The sequence below is a fragment of the Lontra canadensis genome, unplaced genomic scaffold, assembly GCF_010015895.1.
Source record: "Lontra canadensis isolate GAN:19392208 unplaced genomic scaffold, GSC_riverotter_1.0 scaffold58, whole genome shotgun sequence".
Lineage (NCBI taxonomy): Eukaryota > Metazoa > Chordata > Mammalia > Carnivora > Mustelidae > Lontra > Lontra canadensis.
The window spans coordinates 6,938,606-6,963,666 of NW_022631052.1; the positions used below are offsets into that span (position 1 = coordinate 6,938,606).

A 25,061-nucleotide genomic window follows, 5' to 3' on the forward strand; every position below is an offset into this window, starting at 1 on the left:
GAATGGCCTTCCTTTTGGGTTCATCTGCTGTTTTCTCTCTCGCTCTTCTTTTTTTTTTTTTTTTTTTTTTTTTTTTAGATTTTGAGAGGAAAAGAGAGAGCATGAGGGAGGGGGAGGAGCAGAGGGAGAAGCAGACCCTCCACTGAGGAGGGAGCCCAATTCGGAGCTCAGTCCCAGGACCCCAGGATCATGACCTGAGCCAAAGGCAGACAGATGCTTAACCAACTAAGCCAGCCAGGCGCCCCTGATGTTTTTTCATTTTGAACTGAGGCTTTAGATTTTAGGGAGGAATACCGCAGAAGTGAAGTGCTTTTCTCATTACATCCTATCACAGGGTACATGATACCAACATGATTTATTAAAATTGATCACTTGGGGGGCGGCTGGGTGGCTCAGTTGGGTAAGCCACTGCCTTTGGCTCAGGTCATGATCCTAGAGTCCTGGGATCGAGTCCCACGTCGGGCTTCCTGCTCTGCAGGGAGCCTGCTTCTCCCTCTCCCTCTGCCTCTCCCCCTGCTTGTGCTCTTTCTGTCAAATAAATAAAATCTTAAAAAAAAAAATTGATCACTTGGTTTGGGGTACCTGGCTGACTCAGTCGGTGGAGCATGCAACTCTTGGCATTGGGGTTGTGCGTTTGAGCCCCACCTTAGGTGTAGAGATTACTTAGAAATAAGATCTTAGGGGCACCTGGGTGGCTCAGTCATTAAGCGTCTGCCTTTGGCTCAGGTCATGATCTCAGGGTCCTGGGATCAAGCCCTGCATCGGGCTCCCTGCCCAGCCAGAAGCCTGCTTCTTCCTCTCCCACTGCCCCTGCTTGTCTTCCCTCTCTTGCTGTGTCTCTCTCTGTCAAATAAATAAATAAAATCTTTAAAAATATAAATAAATAAAAATAAAATCTTTTAAAAAAATGATCACTTGGTTTAAATGTCAGCTTTCTTCACTGCAAAGTTACTATTTTGCCCTTTCCAGCTAGAAGCCAGTCATTAAGCCCATGCTCATGCTTATGGGAAAGGGAACTAAGTTCCACCTCCTGGAAGGACAAGCATCAGAGAACTTGTGTACATATGTTAATCACCACAGTAATTAATGTTTTGAGGGAGGTGATACTTTGAGGCTGTGTAGTTATAAGATTTTTTTATTCCTGAGTTTGGTAATTTGTGTGTCTCTAGAAATTTGTGCATTTCAACTACGTTTTCCTGTTTGTTGATGTAAAGTTGCTCATACTATTTCCTTACAATTTTTAAAGGGTCCGTGGTAACTTCTCTACTTTCATTTCTGATTTTGGTATATGTGCAGATTTACTAAAAATCGTTGAGTTGTGCACTTAGAATGGGTAAATTTTATCTTAAATTCTATCTTGATGAAGCTGTTGGGGGATAAAGAAACAGCAGGGGCGCCTGCATGGCTCAGTCAGTGAGACGTCTGACTCTTGGTTTCAGCTCAGGTCATGCTCTTGGGTCCTAAGATTGAGTCCCATGTTGGGCTCTGCACTCAGCAGAGTGTCTGCTTTTCCTTCTCCCTCTGCTCCTTCCCCTACATGCTTTCTCTCTCTCTCCCTCTCATAAGTACATAATCTTTTTTAAGAAAGGCAAAAAGAGGAAAAAAGTCAACGATATATTAGTGCCTTCCTAATTATTCTCTCTAAGCTTCTTGCTTAATCTCTAGACTACATATTCACCTTCACTCAGAGGCCTAATTAGACATCTTCAGCCTGTCAAAAACAAACTGTTTTCCCCCTTCTCCAAATCTATACCTGCTGAATTCCCTCTATGCTAGTATAGGGATCACAGTCCCTTCATATGCTTAAGCCACAGAGGTAGAGTTCTCTAGGATTCTCTTTCTCTCACAACTCATATCCAAGTGGACATCAGCCAATCCTGTCTGCTCCGATCCTCAAGATCTATCCCCAGTCCAACCCTTTCCCACCACCTGTGCTGCTACGACTCTCACCTCGGCGTCAGTGGCTTCAGCAGATGATCACGGTGGCCAGGTTCCCTCGTCTTCCTTCCTACTTCCTCCACGGTTGCACTCCTCTGGCCCCGTACGCTTGTTTCTGCACAGTCTTCTGCAGTCTCCGTAGTCAGGTCTGTCCCTCCTCTGCTCAGACTCCTCCAGCGGCTTCCCATCTAACTCGGTATAAAAATCAAAGACCTCATTTATTTGGATATAGGTCCTAGAGGCTAGCTTTCAGAATGTCTTTGGTGAGGATGAATAGTACTAATCTGATTTCTATTTTTTAGAAGCGAGGGCTTAAGACACAGAAGAGTGTGGAACCCAGCTTGGCCCTCCAGTCAACATACAACTGAAAAGTTCACTTTTGACTGAGTTTACCTTCTCTTTGATTTTCCATGAGTCCTTTCCTCATAGCTTCCAGTGCCCACAGTCCTTTTGCAACCCAGGTTCCCCGCACCTAGGCCCACCTCTCCTAGATCACATGTTTTCTTGTTCCTTTGAGGTCATTCATTTCAGCTGGTTTAAGGGGAAAAGCGGGTTTCGGGTTTTTGTTGTTTGGTTGTTGTTGTTTTTTTGTTTTTGTTTTTGTTTTTTTGGCATTTTGCCTATTTAAATTATTTTCACCTCCGTTCCCCGAGAATGCCGATGACCATCCATGGGTTGTTTATTATTATGTAAGAGGATGCGCATGAACCCTCAAGGTTGAACTGATGGCTCTCTAGGTTGCGGTGACTAAATGAGATAAAAATGGTGAGGTACTGTGGGAGGAGATATTTGTGGACCTGGGGGTGGGGATGCAGTGGGGGTGGTGTTCTATCATTAGAAAAGCCGTAGAAGATGGATTTGACTAGACTGGTTCCAGTATGGGCTCTGAGCAGAGACAGCCTAAATGCAAATCCCAGCTCTACACTTAGTAACTGTGTGACCTAAGGTTAGTTATTTAACCTCTCTGACATTAATTTACTCCACTACGAAACAGGGCTAAAATAGTCTAAGTTTATAACAGAGTTGTAATGCATGTAAAGCATCTAGCCCATTGTCCAGCCTACAGAAAGGGCTCTCGCAGCGGTTAGTTACTTATGCTCTTTAAAAATGGGAATTCCCGGGGTGCCTGGGTGGCCCAGTGGGTTAAGCCTCTGCCTTTGGCTCAGGTCATGGTCTCAGGGTCCTGGGATCAAGCCCTGCATCAGGCTCTCGACTCAGTGGGGAGCCTGCTTCCCCCTCTGTCTCTGCCTGCCTCTCTGCCTCCTTGTGATCTCTCTCTGTCAAATAAGTAAAAAAGATCTTTAAAAAAAGGGGGGGGGGAATTCCCTAATGTGTTCATTTTCACCCCAGCACCCTGTGGCAGGGAAAAGGATTCTCCAGAAGTGGTGGAAGAGATGGGAGCCAAGATACTCTGTCCTGGTGTGCATGTGCCTTTTGTAAACCAGAGTTCTGTTCCCTTGGGGGCCACCCATGGACATATCTTTCTTCACTGAGTTTCTTTTTTCATTTTTTAGAAGAGGCTATAACCACAAATGAGGTTATAAACCAGTTACTGCACCACGTTGGTGCGATGTGCATACACCAACTCAATCTTCTTGCCACCAACCCCAATCTTCCAATCACAAGTGTCTTGGGCAAGCAGCATCCAATTGAAGCACACCATCTGAGCAGTATTTGTGACATTATGGAGAAGGCCATGGTTAACGGAGATACCTGTATCATACGCTGTATTCTTGTTGTCTTTCAGGTAAATGCACTGTTTGGACAGAAGTAAGATAACAGAGAAAAAGAAACCCAAAGTTTGGTTTTCAGCCAGCTAATTTCCACCAGAAGAAAAGTTTAATAATAATTCCTGTCTTATATGTTAATCACATTCTGATCCTGTAATTAGAAATGTAATCATACACGTTGCATTACGGTTAACGCAGGACTGGTGTAGGTGGCTCATTGCAATTAATATGTAGAAAATATTTACTCTAATTAAAACATTACACAATAGAGGAGATTGTGATTAAAAATCCACCTGGATATCTGTTCATAAGAATATCTACTATGTGCTTTTTTCATTGGGATAATTTTATCCCTAGTAGAATTAGCATTTTTAGATCTACTCCTTATGTTTCTGTAGGTGGTATTTAAATTTTTCTTCAGCCCACAAACCGAAAGGAATCGCGACATCATTCGACGGTCTGGACTGCTGCTTTGGCAGTTGCTGATGGCACCAAAAGACCAAATTTGCCCTGAAATTCAGAAGGAAGTGTGTCTTGCCATCAGGTAATCGGCAAATGATTTTCTTCCTGGTTTTCGCAGACTGCTTCTCCTGTGCTGCCTTGTAATCTTCCTGTAATTCGGTGGCATAGAAGTCTCTGACCCTGTCCCACAGTCAGGACCTCGTGCATAGGTAATAATTTAACTGGAGAGGGCTTGTGGCCCCACTCCCAGAGGCCCCAAGCCATGTGTGTAACTACATCCCTCATCTTGCCTTTAGAATTTTGAAAGGAAAGAAAAAAGCAAAGCCATTGAGAGGATATTTGGATGGTTTGCAAGTGGATGTTCCTGTCATTTGGGGAGGGTGTGTGGCAAGGTGGCAAAGAAGCAGATTCGGGCAGCCAAGAGACCTGGGTTCTAGTCTTTCCATTGCCACGTACTACCTTGGCTCAAGGCTTCCATTTCCTCAGCTGTAAAGTGGGCATAAAAATAACACTGAATTTAAGGATTTGTGAGATTTTAATAAGGTGAAGCCTGATGTAAAGTGCTCAGCAATGTTAGCGTTTTAAATTCTATTTAAAACCTTGTTAGAGAAGATGGCAGAATTTGTGGGCCATTTTCTGTTTATTATCATTCAATCTTTTTTAAAAATTATTTAACTTTTTTGTGAGTGTGCTGTAAACTCTTATCCAGGAATATAGCCTTAATGTGACCAAGTATCATTTAGTGACCAAGTATAAAGAGAAAACTGAATGCTTGGTCCAGAAGAACTGTATGATAGGAGTGGGCAGAGTGGGAGGGGACTTTTTTTCCTCTTCCATAATCGATTATTCTTTGGGTCTCTTTCTGTATTAAGTATTAAGGCGGTAACTTAAACCTGGTGTCATGAGGAAACTTCTGGGGGTAATAGGTATGTTCACTCCCTTGATTGTGGTGGTTTCATGAGTCTCTGCATATGTCAAAATTTGTCATACTTACACTTGAAAAATATGCACTTTATTGTATGTTAAACCTCATTAAAAAAAAAAAACACAATTCTAACACTACTTGCATTGCTTTCCATCTTGACTTTTTTGGGAAAGCTCTGATTTAGAAATACCACATCTCACATGTGCTTTTGGTCACAATCTGGCTCTATACCTGGCTCAACTACATTGACTTTTTATAGCTCAGTTCTCTTTTAACTAGTTCCATATCCAGCCTCAGACATGGTCTTCTTTTGGTAACTGGTAGATAGGAGGAGAGAGAGCCTGTTTCTCAGGGAGGTGAACGGGTTCTGTCGTGACAGTGTATTTCGGTTGAAATACTTTATTAGTGATGAAACTTCCCTCAGAGTTTTATGTAATCACACAGCCATCTTTAATGTAAATACAAATTAAAATATTTAGAGTTTGGATTTTCTAGGACATTTGTTGAAAAGTTTTTTTTGACTTTTCTGTCCTTTCAGCTCTGGCTTAAATATCTTGTACCCCGGTGAAACCGAAATCAATAACTTATTGAAGCTGGTCTTAACGGAAGGTGAGAATTATCCTTGAATTCTCCTTGAACAACCATCCCTTTTTTTGTCCCTAAGGAAACCACTGGCTATTAAGATAATAGATATTTCTTTTCTTCGTACCTGTTAGTATTCTTTTTAAAATGTATCTGCACATATGCCAACACTTCCAACCAGACTGAGAGCAGAAACTGTGTTCTCTGTATCTTCAAGCTTTATAAACCTTTTTCTAACTGCACTGCTTCGCAGAAGGTGCCTGATAGTAGATGTTTGCACATTAAAGATAATGACTTCTTGGGGTCTCCTAAGTCAGCTTGTTCCCTCCAAACCCCAACTTTTAAATAAATACAACAAATGCAGATATTTAATAAATATTATAATAGTATAATTATTTAAATACAAGTGTATTTAAATAAATACAACAAAATTCACCCTGTCAGAGACACTCTGCATTTATAAGCAACACTAACTTAAAGAATTAGAAATCACGCTTTATGATGTACGCTTTGATCAGGATGCACTGGTTTTAAAAAGCCTGATTGGTTGTGATGTTCTTGCGGCTGCCGTTCGTGTGAGTACCTGTGCCTGGGGCCCCTACGTGGTCACCGTCTGCTCCTTTCCAAACTTGTTTTAATAGCGTCCGTTTTCTAAGTGTAATCACCAGGGTCATTTACGGAGCTTTATTCTATGTCAGGAGAGAGAAACAGCGGCCTCTCCCAGCTGCGGGACGTGATTCTAACCAATTTAGCCGAACAGCTTCAAAACAACCGATTTGGCGGGGAGGAGGATGAGCATTACAGGTGACACCAGTTATGCTGTTGACTGCTCGCCTTCGCTGTGTTTTTCCCAGTAATTAATTTGCATTTAAATGTGTTTGATCAATGTTAGTCCCCTGTAATATCTGATATGATAATTAGCATGTTAAGTCAAAATCACAGATCAATTGAAAGCTAATAAATCCCACACTTGCCCTAAGAAGCGATGATAGCATTTTTCAGTTGTATCACCAGAATAACTTAGGCCTGCAGCAAGGTTCTCAGTGGAAATAAGAGATGGAGCTTATTTGAAAATCTTGGTGGAGGGCGCCATCCAAAACCCTGCGCTGTGAGAGAGGGGAAGGGTATGTTGAGAGCTAGGAAGGGGAGGGTGGGGTTGGGTTTTCTTTGCTGTTTACAAAATACTTGGACTGGGTGCTTGGGTACCATTTTGTTTCTGTAAGTTTGATCTAAACGACACACCTAGCTGTTAGCATCATTACTGAGTGGGATGATTTACTTACAGAACCAGTTAATTTTGTGTCTTCTATTTGTCATCTCATACCAACTGTATACAATTTATCCTTTTATTATTAAACCATCGGTGTCTTATTGTTGCATTTTTCCTGCATTTTAAAGACTAAATGATGAACTTTTACACTACATCCTGAAGATTGTTGTTCGGGAATCCTGTATCTTAATCACCAAGTGCCAAACCGTCTCTAAAGAGGATTTTCAAAAACTCCTTTCAACCGTGCCTGTAAGTAACACTCTGTTTCATGAAGGCAGAATTGTATCATGTGTCCCCGTTTTCATGTTACTGTATTGAGGTGTGTATGTACACACTTCCGTACACACACGCTCTCCAAGGCAACCTTAGTTGATGAAAGTCAGTGGGTGACTGTTTCTCCTGGAAATATAGAGCTGTACGAATCCACTTGGAATACTTTCTCTAAAGACTTTATTCCTCCTGCTTAAATGTCTTGGTGCGGTGAATTGTTTGAGTTTGGATGTTTTGGTTTTTGTTTAAAATAGGATTTCCCCTCCTGTTTTTACTATAACATTGTTTTCTAAAGCATCACTGTTGCACAGATGGGAAAGAACCAAGAAATTCTCTTAAGGGTTTGGGTAGACTGACTCTTCTCTAGTGGAGACGCATGAGAGGGGAAGAGGGTGGGAGGAAAAATTATTAAGAGGGAAGAATTCAAGTAAGTATCTGTGTGACGAATGTGAATTCTGTAGCAGAAGGCACAAAGTTACAGTAAATTTTGTCAAGTGACGTATCAAAAGCCATGTGGAAATAAGTCACCTGAGAAACTAACCTGGTCTGTTTTCTGTACTTTCTCTTTTGCTTCCCTTGTCCAAATCTTATAAACACATGAGGATTACATGACCCCTTTCAGTAGGGTGTAGATCATCTAAATGCCCTTGTTTGTATTAAAGGCTGCATCTTCCTGCCTGCGCTATCTGATGGCAGTTCAGAACCACCTTCTCAGTAACACTATTTTGATTAAACCTGATGAGAATGATGACAGTGACAACTCCTTGCAGGGAGAGACATTGAAGGTACAGGTAAACACCAAGCTTTCTTCTAACGATGCTTTCTACCCTGTGTGTAAAAGCACAGCTTAATTGGCTAAATCTCTGTGTATTACGATGTCAGATTTCACCATGTGGCTTATATTTTTGTGAGAGGTAATAGTAGGTCACTCATTTCATAGGTTTTTATGTCATTGCACAGTGGTTACCATATTTGTGACACTCTCATAGTGTGTCATCCGTGTGCTCCTGTCAATCTTTTTGTGCCTTGTTTACTTTCATCTTTTTTAAAGAACTACAAAATATGGCACTTACAAGTGATCTGCACATCTGAAATTTATGGGTATGTGGATAAAATAAATCTGGGTGCATAACATTTGAAATAATTTTGACACTGTGGCTGGTTTGATATTCTCTCGATTCAAATAACTTCAAAAAGGTGATAATTTTCTTGCAACCTTTATTTCAAATAATTTCTAAACCTACAGTTTGTTTTATTCTCTGTAATTATTTTTAAGTTGGCTTCTGTGTAAACTCAATAATTTGTTCCCACATGGCAATTTACAGCAGTCCAAAGATTTTTTTATAGCAGTGGATGTTATAAGTTTGACAGATGCTGGAGGCTGTTATTTGCATTGTTCCTCAGAATTTCTTCTTTGTGAGAGAGTTAGAGAAATCAATAAGAACTTGATTCTTCTTTAAAGTGTTGACTAAAACACACTGAAAAATTAACCAAGGAAGCCGAAAAGCTGAAAGCTGTTACAGTTGCCCTTTTCTTACTCCTTTATGCACGTGCACTATGGAACCCATATACTTGCTAGTTCCTGTTAATGAGTTGATCTTATTATAGGGTCAGTTTTTAAATAGGCAAAAATGCATGAATTAATCATTTTCAAATGCTGATACTATTGATTAACTTCTCTTGCCTTAGTTTCCTAATCAGCGAAGAGGGGCAGTAGGTCTCCCTCGTCAGGCTCTGTGAGGGTCAGAGAGGAGGTGCGTGAAACGCCCCCACTGTGCCGCTGTCAGCACCCAGTGGTTGATGGGATCTGCGTGACCTAAACCGTGGTTTAGCCTGTCCATTCAGAATTCCTTTTCTCTTAAATGATTAAAACATCTTAATAATTCCAAGAAAGGCCCCAGGAAAGTCCAGTAATGAAACCCAGTGTTTTCTCTTTGAAAGGCTAAATTCCCTAAGTTCTTCGTTAGCCCGCGGAGAGAAGTACTAGTGGTAAAGGCAGAAGAGGCTGACTTATCCAGTATTTCTGGGAAAAATTAGGTAAAACCCTTTTTACCTAAAGGGTTAGGTCGGTTGCATTTTTTAAAAATAGAAAATAATTGCAAACTAAATATTTCTATGATTTTTAACCAGTATTCTTAACACATTATTTAGTATGTGGTTGCCCACGAACTCTCTAATAGTTTTTCTTTAATGTTTGATAGCCTATAACTGCCTGCTGCTTTAACTGAATTTTTAACTTGCTTGCTTCCCAGTGTAATGGTTTAAAACATTAAGTAAAAAGGTCACTTGTACTGTTGCAGACTGTTGTGTTTTGTCTCATTTTGTTCACTGCCTCTACATGCGCCTTTTACTGTTCTGTTTTTCTCTTTAGCTACCCTCATACCACCCAAGGCAGTCTTCCACCTGGACAGTTTCTGGGCTGGCCACCGGGAGCTCTCCTGTGCTGGAGGGGATGGGAGAAATGCCTTTTCTCCCAGGGACTCGGTGTGCTCCCCGTGAAATACTGCGTATTTCTGTCAGCACTCCAGACCTTAGCCTCCCAAGTCAAATTGCTACTTGCCATCCTAGCGGAATTTCCCGCTTTGGGCTTATCCTGGCCACCTCATTATTTAATTTGGAAATGCATCATTAAATACATCATTTCATGTTGTCATTGTGAGTGTACACTCATCACAGAGCTTAAAAATAATATTATGATATTTTCTACCTAGGAGCTAAAGGTCAGTATTTTGGCTCTTGCCACCCAAATCCTGACTGGATGTGATGAAGTATTGGAAATGCTACAGCAGGTCACAACCGCCCTCATAAATAGTGACCTCGCTGACCGTGAGCAGAGGTGAGGAACTGGCTCGTGAGCTGGGACCTGCTGCCCTTCAGGAGCAGAATTTGCCTAAGAAAGCAAAGTCATTTAGAACACCAAACGTTCATTTAATGTAGAGGGATTTCTGTGAGAAGAGGTTGAAATGGCAAGTGTTTCAATGCCAAGTGCAATGGAACTCTGTAATGGTGCATTTAGGGGAGATGGGGTCAACAGCCGTGGTCTAAGAGGGCAGCGAGGTTGTGGTGCACAGCCTCATCGCTGGCATGGGGTCTGCCACCATCGTCGCTCCCAAACTGGCCTTTCCTTCAGTTATCTGGCCCAGCACCGTGTGCCCCGGCTTCCCCCACGATGAGGACTTTAGAGAGGCAGAGATGACTTCGTAATACGGGAAATTAACTGCCATGCAAAAGATGATGCTGACGTGACGTCTTAAGATTTTACTGTAATTTTACCGCAATACGGGAGTGACCTACATAGAGGGTAATCTTCTCTTTCCCAGTAATAAAGCTCTTCCTTAGTCCTCCCCATTACAATTTCAGCTATGGTTTACTGTTACATCCGTGCTAATGATGGATCAGATGCTGGTCCGAAACAACCCTACAGTGTAATTTTTCTTCCTGTAGGCCTGTCTGTCCCCATGTCCCTGTTTCTTACCCATTCCCAGAGAGTAGGTGCCCAGGTTGGAATTGGGAACAGTATAGCCCAGATAGGCCTTGCACTGGGGTTTGTTAACACACGGTGGAGCCCACTCTGCTGGCACACGGTACAGATTTGTCCTGGTGGGGGAGGGACAGTCTTGAGAGCCTGAGAGATGTGAGGTCTGCTTCTTGTTCCAATCCCAGTATCCTAAGTAGCATTGGAGAATTTACATAACCCTCATTTTTCTTTGGGTGAGTCACATACCTTAATTCTTCTAGCAGAGGATTGGGATATTAAGAATGTGATTTTAGGTAATCATTTTACAGTGTAGACATATGTCAGATAATTATGTTATACACCTTAAATTTATACAGCCTCAATTATATCTCCGTAAAATGGGAGGAGGTCACGTGATTTTAAAAACAAACAAAAAATCTGTGTTGTAGCCAGTTCCTTTCTCCTGTGTCAGAGACTCTGTGTAGCACAGCCCCCTATGGCACCACAGCCAAAGGGAACTTTGCACGTGCTAACTACCTAGAGTAGCCATTTGTATTTTAGAAGCCAATTATAAAGTGCTTCAGAGGTGCTGTGAAATGCACCGTGTCAGCTTTTGTAGCAAAACCACAGGTTGAAGGTGAAACGTCTTACTAGATGTCTGTCGTCTCCCTCTCCCTCAGCGCTGGAAGGTGGGACATTTGTGGACTGAATTTCTACAGCCGTAAGTGCTCAAGCACTTCACGGAAATGCAGTTTAAGAGAATTTGTTGGAGAAAGATGATGGTTGCCTCACCATGTGATTAGGAATTGCTTAAGCTATGTGTTTTCTTGAACCTTTTATAGGTTAAAAGGCTTGGAACAAGTTACTAAGGCTACTATGCTTGGTCACCTTCTTCCAGTGCTACTGACTTCGCTGATGCATCCAAATTTACAGACTCTGACCATGGCCGACGCCCTGATGCCTCAGCTAGTGCAGCTGGTCCTCTATACCAGCCAGGTATGACCCTCTGTGTGCCAAAGCGAGCGGCTCTTTGGCCGACCCACTTCACGTTGCGGCCGCATGCGTTTATTGAAGGCCGAGGAGACATAACCATGTCTGTCGGAAGCCAAGGGGAATAATAGTGGAATGAGGAAAAATATCGTGTCCTAGAAATACACTGAAATATTAAGGGAAAACACGTCTGTTTGAATTACTTACTGTAGTCTCACAGCAAGTACGGACTGCCGGGCCGCTGTAAAAATGCTGAGCTACGATGCTGCTGAGATCTTCCCATCCTGCTCTGTCTCCTGAGTCCTTGCCGGCTGCTGGGGACTGATAGAAAGGATACGTGCCATTCCAGCATGGAATGAAATAGTGTTAAGTGGTCTGAATAGCAAAGCATTTCTTCGTGAAGGAGGGCAGACAAGGGTTGTAAAAAGATGACTAAAGTGAGAATTCTAAATATGGCTCAGTACCATGCAGATACCTGACAGTAAGCACTTTAAGACATGATGATGGTTTTGTGTTTCAGACGGCTTTGCTGCTTAAAACCCAGTGTCCAGTTTTTGCCGAGGTGGGCTGTTCCCCATGTGGTGCATCAGACCAGAAGGGCAGGCTGTTCCCCGATGAGAGGTGAAAGATGCTGCTTCCTTGCAGGAACCCCTGCCTTGTTTTCTTCTGGTGAAAGCCTAGTTCTCCTTTAACAATATTGATTTTTAGCAAAGATTATGTAACTGGAAAAAAAAAAAAAGAGACTCTAGGGTCAACGTTTTGCAGATAATTATAGAATTGCTTTGTAGACTTCTAGGACCAGGTTAGAGTAAATTCCCCACAGATCAAGAAATTAGAGATTGACAGATTCTCATGTACCATAGATGGAGATGTAAAATATCACGACTGGCAAATAGTTTGACAGTTGCTTACAAAGTTTAACATATACCTACCACACGACCTAGCTCTTCCACTTCTGGGTACTCACACAAGAGAGAAGAAAGCATAGGTTCTTGCAAAGACTTGTTTATGAAGGCTCAGAACAGCTTTAGTTAGAGTAGCCCAAGACAAGAAAGAACCCAGTGTCTATAGGCAGGTGAATGGATAAACGAATTGCAATATATTCGTATGATGGAGTCCTACTCCGTAAGAAAAGGGAGTGGACAGTTGATACACACAACAGGAGTGGATCTCAGAATCCTTACGCTGAGTGGAAGAAACTAGATCCCCCCACAAGTACATACTGTATGATTCCATATATGTGAAACTCCAGAAGATACAAATTAATTTCTAGTGATAGAAAGCAAAAAGTGATTGCCTCAATTACCAGGAAGGAGGAGGAAACTTCATTTGTATATACATATGTGCAGTTTCTTACATGTCGATTATATCTTAAAGCTGTCTTTAAAAGCACTAATCAGATAGGAACGATTTTCCATTTCTCTAGAGCAGGGAGCTATGCAGCTGAGGTTCGTGCAGTGACTAAACTTTGTGACTTTGTTGTCCAGAACCACCCGCCACAGTCGCATGCTGTTACTGATACAACCATCAGTGTGGCTGGTGTGATCTAGAACTGAAGTTTCAATTGTATTTAATTCAGATGCAGTTTAAATGGCCACAGTTGACTAAGTGGCCACCATGTTGGCTAGGGCAGAGCTGAAAGAAGAGAGTTCATTCCACAACAGCTAAGTGTTGGTTGTAGGAGTTTGTATGCTGCAGCCTTGGGCTGTGAAGTCCTTGAATAATTACAGTAGATAAGAGGACTTCGAAGGCACTTTTCCTAGTAAAAATTATAGTAAAAAGCAGGCACATAAACTCATGGAGTCTTCAACAGTCGACATTGGGATACCAACAAAAGGGACCTTGATAGGGCAGGATACTAATCCCATGGGATTTGGAAAGTGACCAATCTTGTAGCATCTTTTTCTTTTTTCCTGAGTAACTTGAAATGAGAGCTGGTGAGATCCTTTCCTGGATAGGAATTGGGCTTTCCTTCTTGAAAAGAGGGAAAAAATGCAAATACATTGTCTAACAACAAAAAGGAAAAAGAGGCTTAAATATAGGAGTTTTGTAAATGTTTCTGATCACCACCGATACCTAGCACTTAAAATATGAAAGGATGTGGAAAAGTAAAGTGACATATAAATCTTCTATGTTTGACTATGTGTATGTCTCCTTTTTCCTCTCCTTGCTGCTAAGCTAAATCCCTTTCTCTTTGTCTGGTTTTAGGATGCTGGAAGAGAAAGAAGAGCCAGGCTTTCTCACTGGTTTAAAAATTCCTGCTCCATGGGCTGCTGGAAAGACTGTGGAAACAGTCCACCCCGTCAGAGACAACTATAAATTTAAAGAAACTGTCCACATCCCAGGAGCTCGCTGCCTGTACCTTAGATTCGACAGCAGATGCTCTTCACAGTATGACTATGACAAAGTAAGCAAGACTGGCTTAGTACTGGCTCCACCTCCAATAAGCTGATTTCTTAGATGCTTCTTATTTTTCTTTGCTCCTGGTCACCATTCTTGACTTATTTCTGTCTGCAGATGTCTCTTTGGAGAACTTTCTTAAGATATGCCTTGAAGGGTAGCGGGTGGGGAACAAAAGAACCAGCACCTCTGTGCTCCAAGAACTGTATTTTCATGACACGTTGAAAGTGTACTTCTGTAACCTTTCAAAAGTTTAGATCTGAGTCGGAGAAAGTTTTCCTTACTGCTTACCTATTCCCTTCTTTCTATGCTTGGAATTCCTGTAGACAGGTGATGTCCATTATCTAGAAAGTTCTTACTGCCCATTTCTGGGGCTTCATGTATTCTTTGGGAGAAGGTGCCCTTTTAGAAGTTTCAGATGTACTAGGATCTATTTTATTTTTATTTAAATTATTTTTTCGTTGTTGTCAGCACGTCTAGGCCCATGTAGATTTTGAGAAAGAATAGTTTCCAACCTAGTGACTTAATAATTTTAAATGAAAGGAAACATTTGAGGGGTGTAGGTTGTGGTTTTTGTTTTTTTTTTGTTTTTTTTGCTTTTTCTGTTTATATTGTTGCATTGCAAACTGCCATGTTGTACTTAGGAGGAAAGGTGAATGAACTTGTGACACATAACCTTGTATGAGAACAGCTGAAGGATTCTCAAATAGCCTTGTACATATACAGGACTACTTTTATGTAGATTGTTGTTAGCTATCTGTCATCTCTGTGAACTGCGTAAGGGCAGAGATCCGAAATCCCATCCAGGAAGATTAGTAAGTGAAAAATGAAGGACTTCTTAACAGTATATACTCTGAGATGGTGAAACGTATCACTGAGCAAATTATAGAATCCTCTTCCCCATAATCTTTTAGGACAGTGAAGACTCCCAGGTATCCAGAGGGCTTTAAGGTTTGCTTCCAAAAATCACTTTAGCTGGAGGCAAGGGAATTTGGAAAACGGTCTTTGGTAGGCCTTTCAGAGAATAAATCTCCTGCCATCTGCCTGCCCCTGATGGCACTTAATAGCTCCTGTCATCAGCTACCCCCATTTCCTACATTAAAGTGCTATGACTGTTTAAAATAGAAATGGAGAGATGGGCATATCAGTCGGTGTCATTTTGTTTCTCCTTTAAAAACCAGTAATTTGCATCTTCTGACATATGCTAGCCAGCATCTGCAATGGGCATCAGTGTTCAATGTGGAGGTACAGGGAGACATACTCCACAGATAAAAGTAACATTTACTTTTCCAGTGGTCCCTGGTTGGGGTCAGCAAAGATCCAGCAGGGTAAGAGAGCACACCATGATATATGTCAAGGGTTAGAAGCATAGCTTCTGGATCCACACTGAGCTCTCTTGTGCGGTCAGAGGTGGTCAGAGTGCATGTTCAAAGACAGATTTGGAATTTACGGAACCCAGAGCCTCATTCTTCCAGTGAAAGTATTTGAATGCCAAATGACCTCTAAATGTTTCTCTTGCATATTAGAAAGTTGGTTAATTGGATTTAAATGAATAACCTTTATTGAAGAAAAATATTGACACACGAAAGCTGACCCAAGAAGCAGCAGCCCCCTTTCTGGCCTAAATTTGTGTCATTTTCTTTTTATACCATTAAGCAACATTCTAAAGATATATGGCTTGTTTTCAATTTGTTGCATTTTTTAAAATCCTCATTCATTGACTTTTTGGTTTTTGTGTATGTGTGTGTGTTTTATTTGTTTTTGCCTTTATTTTTTTGTGTTAGATATAGCCATTTTTCCATCTGTATTTGCTCACTTTATCAATTTGGGGGAGGACTTAAAGGGGCAAACTGTACCTGTTATTAATGAGTTAAATGTCATGACTTAGCATTAAAATAACTACTTAAACATATATGTATAATAGCCAAATAGTACTATGTTAATGTGAGGTCCCCCAAGCAATATTTGGCAATATTTGTTGTACCCAAACTAGTATCAGTTGTACCTTAAAAATCAGGGAATATTAGCTCTATAATAATGACACCAGTGCCTGGTTATAAATGTGTTTTTAAACAAACATTTTTTTGCAGCCTTTTTATTTGTAGATGTTGTTTTTGTTTTTCTTTTACAGTCTAACAGTATATTTTCTGTTTTGAAGTTGGTGATATATGCGGGGCCTAACACAAACAGTAGGAAGGTTGCTGAGTATGGAGGCAACACACTGGGATATGGCAGCCGTAGTGTCTTAGGAACTGGCTGGCCCAAAGACTTGGTGAAGGTATGGTATCCAGTCAGATCCACTTCCTAGAAAAGAAAAATGAACTCCCATTCCCTCTGGGCCCGAGTATTAACTCCAATTCCAGAAAAAAAAAGAATTGTCCATGGGTGCTTTTGTTGAGATGGGGCTATCTTGCCAGGCCTGGAAACTCAACTGCCTCATTCAGAATGACCGTTCTTTGACTTTCAGGGCCTTGGACCCCTGTCCACTCCGGAGCTAGGATCTATTCTCCAGGGACTGAGTGCTCACAGCATTTCCTTCCCTGTGCATTAAATGGCCCGCTAGTTCTTCCAGCCTGCTTCTTCTCTGCCCTCTCCTGTGATGGGTATTCTAGAACACAGGGCCATTGCAGTTTAAAAATGTAGAATCAGTGTTTTCAAAATGAGTTTGGGCCTTTGGAGCGGTACTAATGATCCATTCTCAAATTGCTTTGTAATCTGGGCCCTGGAACAATAACATATCTACCTAGAATATGATTATGAACTGAAATGCCCACTAAAACCTGAAAACTGCTCCGAAGTCCGTTCTTGGAGCCTTGATCTCAAATGCATTACATACCCTCTTTAATTCAGCCACAGAAAGCAAGTTACATCCAGGCGTCTAGACTGGATGTATCCAAACCCACATCAGCACGACACTTGTAATCATTGCTTCATTTCCTACACTTTGTTTCTTACTCGTGGTGTTGGTTCTGTAATACAGAGCAAGGTCTTCCAGCACTCTGTGTTCTTGAAGATACTGGCCGTTTGCCTACCTTACCAGCACGAGTGAGGGGGTGAAGTGGACAGGGGGAGGGCAGAGAGAGTAGAAGTCTGAGGGATTTATTTAAATTATGCTCAAGATTTACTCTTTACTCCGATTCTGCTGTTGGGCAGTCATGGCCCATTTCACAGATGCCCCATCCCCAAACCTACCTCGTCAGGAGAGAACCCCCCAAGAGCTTGGTGTCCAGATGAGAGGGGATGGAATTTGAGTCAAGCGATTGAGAAAAAGGAGTAAAATATTGCAGTGGTCCTTTTGAAAGTAAATCTCTGAAATTCATTGCTCTCTTGAAAATCATGTGTCTTGTTTTTAAAGTGTATTTTCCCCCCCCTTAAATTTTAAGGTGGAAGGAGATACAGTCACCTTCTCCTTTGAAATGAGAAGTGGCCGTGAACACAACACTCCCGATAAAGCTATGTGGGGCTTTGCTTGCACAGTTCGCGCTCAGGTACTTGAATCTAACCACTGCTGTGGGCATAATGTACTTTCTCCCGTGTGCCTTGGTTACATACATCATATTTGCCCTGGAAACAGGGCAGAATATGAGCTGCGGTTCCATCCATCTCTTCCATTTGGCATTCCTAGACTGTCATAAGTAGTAGTCTCGTGGAATAAAACTAGCTGTGACCTAAAATCCATTTGGCAGCGCAGACAGGATCCATTGCTAGGGGCTCCGTCTTCAAAGCCTGGAGAGGTGATCTGCCTCCAGCATCTTTCCGTAGGGCAAAGAAGACTCCAACACCTAGCGGAAGCAAGCACTGGGATTCTGGGTTTTTAGAATAGTGGGATCAGATTTTCATTCTATTCTCAAAGGCTCATCTTGCTAGTCTAAGTCTGTCTCTGCTTAATTACCCACGTTCTATGCTGTATATGGGTTTAGTTTACTCCTTTTAGCGGTGCCAAATAGTTACTTCCCCCAGCAATCTACATAAATTCTTTTCCCTTGGGTGGAGGGGGGGGCACGAGTGGTAGTTCTTCTAACCCCTTGAGTTGCCTGATTTGTGAAGCCTATTCTAGACTTGGAGACTGCTCGAGTTTAGCCAGCCTAACACACTCTAGAGTGGAACCATCTGCTAGAATGAAAGCTCCGTGAGGGCAGGAATCTTTTTCTCTGCTGTATCTCAAGCACCTAGAATGATATGCTCAGATGTTTGTTGAATGAATTCAGTATAAGGGATTGACAGCATCTTGGTTCGAGCACAGGATGGAGGTGACAAAACAGAACCATGACTTACACCTGGATAGGCACGGCAGAGAGGAATCCAGCCAAAGAATCTTGCATGAGATTTGTGCTGTCTCTAATATGGAGTCTTACCAGCTCTTCTCTCTCCAGAATTGTGTTGAGACTTCACTCTGTGGTCATTGCCCCCTGCCACCATCTTTCTCCTCATGGTGTTGGGGACAGTCCCTGTGTCCCATAGCAGTGACACGCGCTGCTGCTCTGTGAGCCCCTGTGGTCAGGGACGTCACAGCGTGGTGCAGCCCAGGTGCGGAAGCTCCGCTGTGTACACTGACCCGTGTGGTTTGCCCCTGTCTGCGTTGTAGGAGTCGTCGGAGGATGTGTCGGGAGGCTTGCCCTTTCTGGTAGACCTGGCTTTAGGTCTGTCTGTGTTAGCTTGTTCCATGTTGAGAATCCTGTACAATGGACCAGAAATTACCAAAGAAGAAGAAGCCTGTCAGGAGCTATTGCGGTCCAAACTTTTACAAAGGTAAAAGGCTCAGATAGGGCTAGTTTTGCTCACAAAGGAAAAAGGACTTCGTGTGGAAAACTACTTCTAGTCCATTTCCCAGCTCATTGTGCAGACTGCCTGACAATCCCGTGGGTGTCATTGTCATTAAGAAAGAAGGTGAAAATTATGCCAAAGTGCCTTCTGGCCCTTACTTGACTGAATTTGAAATTACAGCCTTGAATGCATAAGCTTTTCTCCAACCCACATATTGTACAATTAAATTAGAGGATCCCCAGAAGGTTGAGTAGATGAGTGATAAAGCAAACCTATCAAAATGTTTATTCTAGAATCTAGGAAGTGGGTATCTGGACATTACCCATGGGATGCTTTCTACTTTTCTGTATATTTAAAATTTTTCATAATAAAATGTTGGGGAGGAGGTAGATTCCCAAAGATGTGGTTTCATATAATGCTCATGTTCCTTTAGCCTCTGGAGAATGTTTGATGAATGCTTAACATGTGATGTGATCCTGCATATGTTTGAAGTATCTGCAAGCTTTAAGTAGCTTTCCAGGTGGAAGAGGAAATGAAGGAGCCTCTTTTCTGTCTGTTCAGGTGCCAGTGGCAGGTGGAGGCCAATGGCGTGATCTCTCCTGCCCTTACTCCAAGTCCGTCTCCACTGCCACTGACCATCGAGGAAGACAGAGAATTCACCTACCCCTCTGACGTCCTCGTGCCTCCTGTTGGAAACTACTTTGACCTGCCCCGGATCAGGCTTCCTCCAGGAATCATGATAAAGCTCAGGGAAATTTCTGGGCGTGCTAGACCTCAATTCAGACCAAGTATAAAGTATGTTTCTAAATAGTGTGTTATTTTTCCCATTGGGAAAAAAAAAGTTTAAACAATGGAAGGGGGTAAATTTCTTCTCCTTCTAATGAACCTTTAATTTTTTTTTTTGAACCTTTAATTTTATATTTACTTAATGAACACTAACCATAGTATCCCCCTCGCCTTCCCCAACCCCGCCCCAGGTGCCATTCCACGTCATTGGGTCTCAAGGTGTGGGTCCCCAGTCAGCAGCAATAGCACCACGTGGGCCCTTGTTAGCTCTTGGGCCCCATCTCACACCTGTGGGATCAGAACCTCTGAGGATGGGGTCCCGTAATTAAGGTTTTGACAAGTTTTCCGTAGGATTCTGAGGCATGCTAAAGTTTGACAAGTTCTAGATTTTTCTCAGGTGGTTGGACTTGTCTACTTGTCCTCAACTTTCAGTTTCCTTAGTCCAGAGAGAGATGGTGAGGGGTCTTTAATCTGGAGTGTGAGGTCTTGCACTTACAAATGGCTTTGTGGTATTCTTGTTTAAAGTCTGTTTGGTAGCCTCTGCCCTGTCTTCTGAAGCATGATTGACCATTTCAGAGAGAAAAAAAATTAAGGATAGTTGAAATTTAAAGTGAAAAATACAGAAACGCAATTCCTTTTCAGCCCAACATCCATATGTACGAAATACCACAAGACGTGATATTGTGTAAAATTAACTGGCACATAAATGGTTCCAAAGATCATTTGTTAGTCTTAGACCTCTTCCAGCTTTAATATGACTCTAGCTCAAAATATAAAATTAAAGAAAATGGAGTCTCTTTAAGTTTGGTTTTCACCTTATCAGCTGACGTCAGTTTTGTCGTTAAACATTAAATTATTGCCAACTTGGTATGAAAGCCATCATTATGTTCATGCTTCTTTATTGTAATAAAGAAGTTGTGGTGAATATTTAATATATTTACATCAAAGCCTGTACACTCTTGAGCCTATTGAATACAGGATTAGTAATTTGAGAGCCTGGCATCTATCTGACTAGTTTCTATTGTAATCACAGAGAAGTGATTCAGCCTGATGTGATGGAGGAAATGGTAGTATCCTGTGTTATTAAGCACTTGAACTTGGTCGATGCACTGCAGTCCCTAATAAATTTCCAGTATCAAGAAGAACATGCTGAAGAATACGACTTACTGTGTAAAATTATGGGAGAGACCTTCAAGAAACTCAATGCCATGGAGAGACAGCTGCAGGTAAGTGAAGGCCAGTGTGTTTAGACTTCTCTCACACATGAATCTCTCACATTAAATTTCTTTCCTAGAAATTAAATGAAGTTTAAAAAATGACCTGAAAGGGCGCTTGGGTGGCTCAGTCGTTAAGCGTCTGCCTTCCATCTCAGGTCGTGATCCCAGAGTCCTGGGATCGAGCCCCGCACTGGGCTCCCTGCTCGGCGGGAAGCCTGCTTCTCCCTCTCCCACTCCCCCTGCTTGTGTTCCCTCTCTCGCTGCCTCTCTCTCAAATAAATAAATAAAAATCTTTTAAAAAAGAGTATTATTAAAAAAAAAGTTTTAAAAAGTCAGGACTGGGACGCCTGGGTGGCTCAGTTGGTTGGACGACTGCCTTCGGCTCAGGTCATGATCCTGGAGTCCGGGGATTGAGTCCTGCATCGGGCTCCTGGCTCCGCGGGGAGTCTGCTTCTCTCTCTCACCTTCTCCTCACTCATGCTCTCTCTCACTGTCTCTCTCTCAAATAAATAAATAAAAATCTTTAAAAAAAATAAAAATAAATAAAAATAAAAAGTTAGGACTAAAATTTCCAGATTTGCAGAGTGTTCTTGTTTTTATTTTACATCTCTTCTCATGTTGTTTTATTTTTTTAATATATCTGTCAGAGTGTTGCAGAATTGGAGCAGAAATGGCAAAGCGAGGTCGATGAGGCCATGCAGGGGAAGCTGGAGAACAACGTGCCTTTCTTCTATGATTACCATTTCAATGAGGTGAGCAAGTTATGTGATTTTCACTGGGGCGCTGGTATTTACAGTGCAAAGGCGTGTGTGGCGGGGAGGGAAGGAAACCAAATAGTCTTACCTGTTAAAATGTTTCCCATGCCAAAACGTACTCATTCTTTACAAAGGTTGAATAAAATTGATTAGATCAACATATCAACAGTACAAATACAAATTATTAGTTGTTTTTAACTGATTGATAGTTTTATCAGCATCAAATTTTGCTTGCAAGCTTTAGGAAATGACCAGTTATAAGCACTGAGGAAGTCCCCAGAAAGTACTCAATGCCATTTGTAATCCTTAAAATGTCAATAACTTACAGATGTGCTCTGGCATAGAAATGTGGACCAGAGGTGGTGTATTGTTTTTCCCCCCCGAAATTCTCTGTTCCTTTCGACATGAACAGTAAAACTCACTTTGCAGATCCTGCCTACAATCTTTTCTTGATTTTTCCTTCTTTAGAACAAAATGAAAGAACTAGAACTTTTGTGTTCAATGAAAGAAGTCTCCTTTGATGGAAATGATCTTGAAAACATGGTCCTGTCACTGAGGTTAGTGATGTTAATAACTGTGTAAAGCTGATTTACTGCCTTGATGCTTAAGACAAGATGTGAAGATTTTTTAAAAATCGTGTGCATTCACTAAATATTTGAGTTGGAACTCATTTGTAAACTTGGAAATTTGGATTTTGGCCTTCAAAAGTTAGCATACAGGCAACCGAAACTGGGCCAAAGGAACGAAATTGGTGCATTTATAACACTGCTCTCTCGGCTAGGGGAAGGGGAGCGATATTCATCAGGTTTCTTTTGCTTCGTTTCCCTCTATTTGTTGTATCCTTTGTCATTAAAGAACACTGGTTTTGGTGAACGTGAGAACGACTAAATGCACATCAGCCTTTCTTTATAGGGAGAAGTTCCTACAAGAAGTGAATTCTCTCATTCAGAAACCCTCGCACCCACTAGCTAAAACGAAGACTTTAGTGAAGAGTTTAATGAACCGAGCCGAGCTCTTGTTGCACGTCACCATCGCGGCCCAGTCCGGCCTCACAAGAAGCATCTCGGGGACCCCTGCGGAAACACCAGGTACAAAGCCAGCCCCGTGCAGGCGCTCTGCGCTATTCCATCTCATAGATTTCTCTCATAAATTTTGAGATCTCATACTCAAAGCCAAAAACAGACTTTGCGTTGAGTTCAGGTGGGGTTTTGTAAGTCAGCTGAACGTCAGGGCCACCTCCCCACCTGCCTCATTCAGTTTTTCTTGGGAGCCCAGTGACATCTCTTTTTATGATCTAATGCCCCTTACTTTTAGTTTATGGCTTGTCATTCTCCTAGTAGCACGTCTAATTAGATAGTCAACATTGTGAATCTTGTAGTGCATCGTATTTTCCTCTTAAAACTGAGTTTGCATTGCACCTTTAGTAATTATGTGCAACCTTCTGACATGAATTTTCACTATTTTCCTGGTCACGTTTTAATTGTTAGCCTGAAAGGCCATTTCTCAGAGAAGTCAATGAGCTTTCTTTCTGAAGCTGGATCCCCAGCACCGAGCATAGCCCATAATGACAGTTGTTAATTCTTGTCTTGAGAGAGCGGGATGAGTAAACATGAGACTCCGTGTTATCAAACCACATAGCCTGATGGACACTGCCAAGCAGACGAACCTGTTTTCATCCCAGCTGAGTGCACAGGGCTCCTCTCACACAGGAAAGGGAGAAGTCTAGGGTGATTCAGGTTTCTGACCCTAGTGAAAGGAGACCATTTGCTGAGAACATCGGGGGGAGTGTACCGAGCCTACAGTATGATCACATACCGAGATTGTCTGCTGACCGTGTCCCTGGTCACGAGGACTTGGTTAATTAAAGGTCCCATGTAAAGACTTAACCACTCAGTGAGGCTGATGATACTTTCCAAGAGGCTGTTGCCATCAGAGACCATGAACCAATAGTTTGCTGAGCAATAACATCTTCAAAAATGATGTTTCTAGACTGAAACTGCCTAACCATTTTTTTTAAGGTTTAAAAAAATGTATTTATTTGACAGAGAGATCACAAGTAGTCAGAGAGGGAGGCAGAGAGAGAGGAGGAAGCAGGCTCCCTGCTGAGCAGAGAGCCCAATGCGGGGCTCGATCCCAGGACCCCGGGATCATGACCCAAGCCGAAGGCAGACACTCAACCCACTGAGCCACCCAGGTGCCCCAGCTGCCTAACCATTCTTAAGACAGAGTCAAGATAACCTCTTTACTTTTTTCCCCCCCTTGGATGATCTTTATATATAGTTTTGTCATCTTCCATCAAAGTGTTCTTTTGTAATTACAACCATTTCCCTGGGTAGTACTAAGGAAGGCCCAGTCAGAGTCTAGCTCAAGTGTGATATTTACTCACACCAACTTGATCGAAGCCAAGGTGCCACCAAATGTCAGTAAGACAGCTAAATAAAGGGGAGGAGTCAAGATGGCGGAGAAGTAGCAGCTGAGACTACTTCAGGTTGCGGGAGATCAGCTAGATAGCTTATCTAAAGATTGCAAACACCTACAAATCCAACGGGAGATCGAAGAGAAGAAGAACAGCAATTCTAGAAACAGAAAATCAACCACTTTCTGAAAGGTAGGACTGGCGGAGAAGTGAATCCAAAGGGACGGGAAGAGACCCCGGGGGGAGGGGCCGGCTCCCGGCAAGCGGCGGAGCAACGGAGCACAAAATCGGGACTTTTAAAAGTCTGTTCCGCTGAGGGACATCGCTCCAGAGGCTTAACTGGGGTGAAGCCCACGCGGGGCCAGTGTGGCCTCAGGTCCCGCAGGGTCACAGAAGGATCGGGGTGTCTGAGTGTCGCAGAGCTCGCAGGTATTAGAACGGGGAAGCCGGCTACAGAGACGGAGCCGAGGAGTGAGCTCACAGCTCGGGCTTACCTTGAACGGGTCGCAGGCTCGGTCGGCTCGGAGCGCGGCCGGAGGCCAGGCAGACGGGAGTAATTGGACGCTGTTCCCTGAGGGCGCACTGAGGAGTGGGACCCCGAGCTCTCGGCTCCTCCGGGCCGGAGACTGGGAGGCCGCCATCTTCCTTCCCGTCCTCCGGACTCTACGGAAAGCGCTCAGGGAACAAAAGCTCCCGAAAGCAAACCCGAGCGGATTACTCAGCCCAGGCCCTGGTAAGGGCGGTGCGACTCCGCCTGGGGCAAAGACACTTGAAAATCACTACAACAGGCCCCTCCCCCAGAAGATCAACAAGAAACCCAGCCAGGACCAAGTTCACTTACGAGGAGTGCGGTTTCAATACCAAGAAGAGCACCGGAATTCCAGAGGAGGAGAAAGCAAAGCACGGAACTCATGGCTTTCTCCCCATGATTCTTTAGCCTTGCAGTTAATTTAATTTTTTTTTTTCTTTTTCAATTTTTTTCTCTTCTTCTGCTAAATTTTTTTAAACTTTTACCCTTTTCTTTTTTAACGTTTTTTAACTAGTTTATCTAATATATATATATTTTTTCCTTTTTATATTTTTTTCATTATTGGTTTTC

At 42.5% G+C, this 25,061-nt stretch overlaps 1 protein-coding gene across 9 annotated transcripts in view; it reads left to right on the plus strand.

The window, feature by feature from the left end:
* HECTD4 (HECT domain E3 ubiquitin protein ligase 4) overlaps positions 1-25,061 on the plus strand; it is a 186,823-nt gene that overhangs the window by 90,291 nt on the left and 71,471 nt on the right. For 4 of the 9 annotated variants that reach the window (XM_032876243.1, XM_032876244.1, XM_032876248.1 and 1 more), the window contains 18 exons: positions 3,453-3,685; positions 4,067-4,212; positions 5,594-5,664; positions 6,336-6,441; positions 7,036-7,156; positions 7,840-7,968; positions 9,889-10,013; positions 11,477-11,630; positions 12,145-12,245; positions 13,833-14,031; positions 16,156-16,302; positions 17,408-17,512; positions 18,610-18,773; positions 19,350-19,583; positions 20,608-20,800; positions 21,439-21,543; positions 22,015-22,103; positions 22,459-22,634. In XM_032876243.1, coding sequence (XP_032732134.1) covers positions 3,453-3,685; positions 4,067-4,212; positions 5,594-5,664; positions 6,336-6,441; positions 7,036-7,156; positions 7,840-7,968; positions 9,889-10,013; positions 11,477-11,630; positions 12,145-12,245; positions 13,833-14,031; positions 16,156-16,302; positions 17,408-17,512; positions 18,610-18,773; positions 19,350-19,583; positions 20,608-20,800; positions 21,439-21,543; positions 22,015-22,103; positions 22,459-22,634 — 2,598 coding nt within the window. The remainder of the gene's footprint in view (positions 1-3,452; positions 3,686-4,066; positions 4,213-5,593; positions 5,665-6,335; positions 6,442-7,035; positions 7,157-7,839; positions 7,969-9,888; positions 10,014-11,476; positions 11,631-12,144; positions 12,246-13,832; positions 14,032-16,155; positions 16,303-17,407; positions 17,513-18,609; positions 18,774-19,349; positions 19,584-20,607; positions 20,801-21,438; positions 21,544-22,014; positions 22,104-22,458; positions 22,635-25,061) is intronic. The other 5 variants (XM_032876246.1, XM_032876251.1, XM_032876247.1 and 2 more) reach the window with 3 other exon arrangements.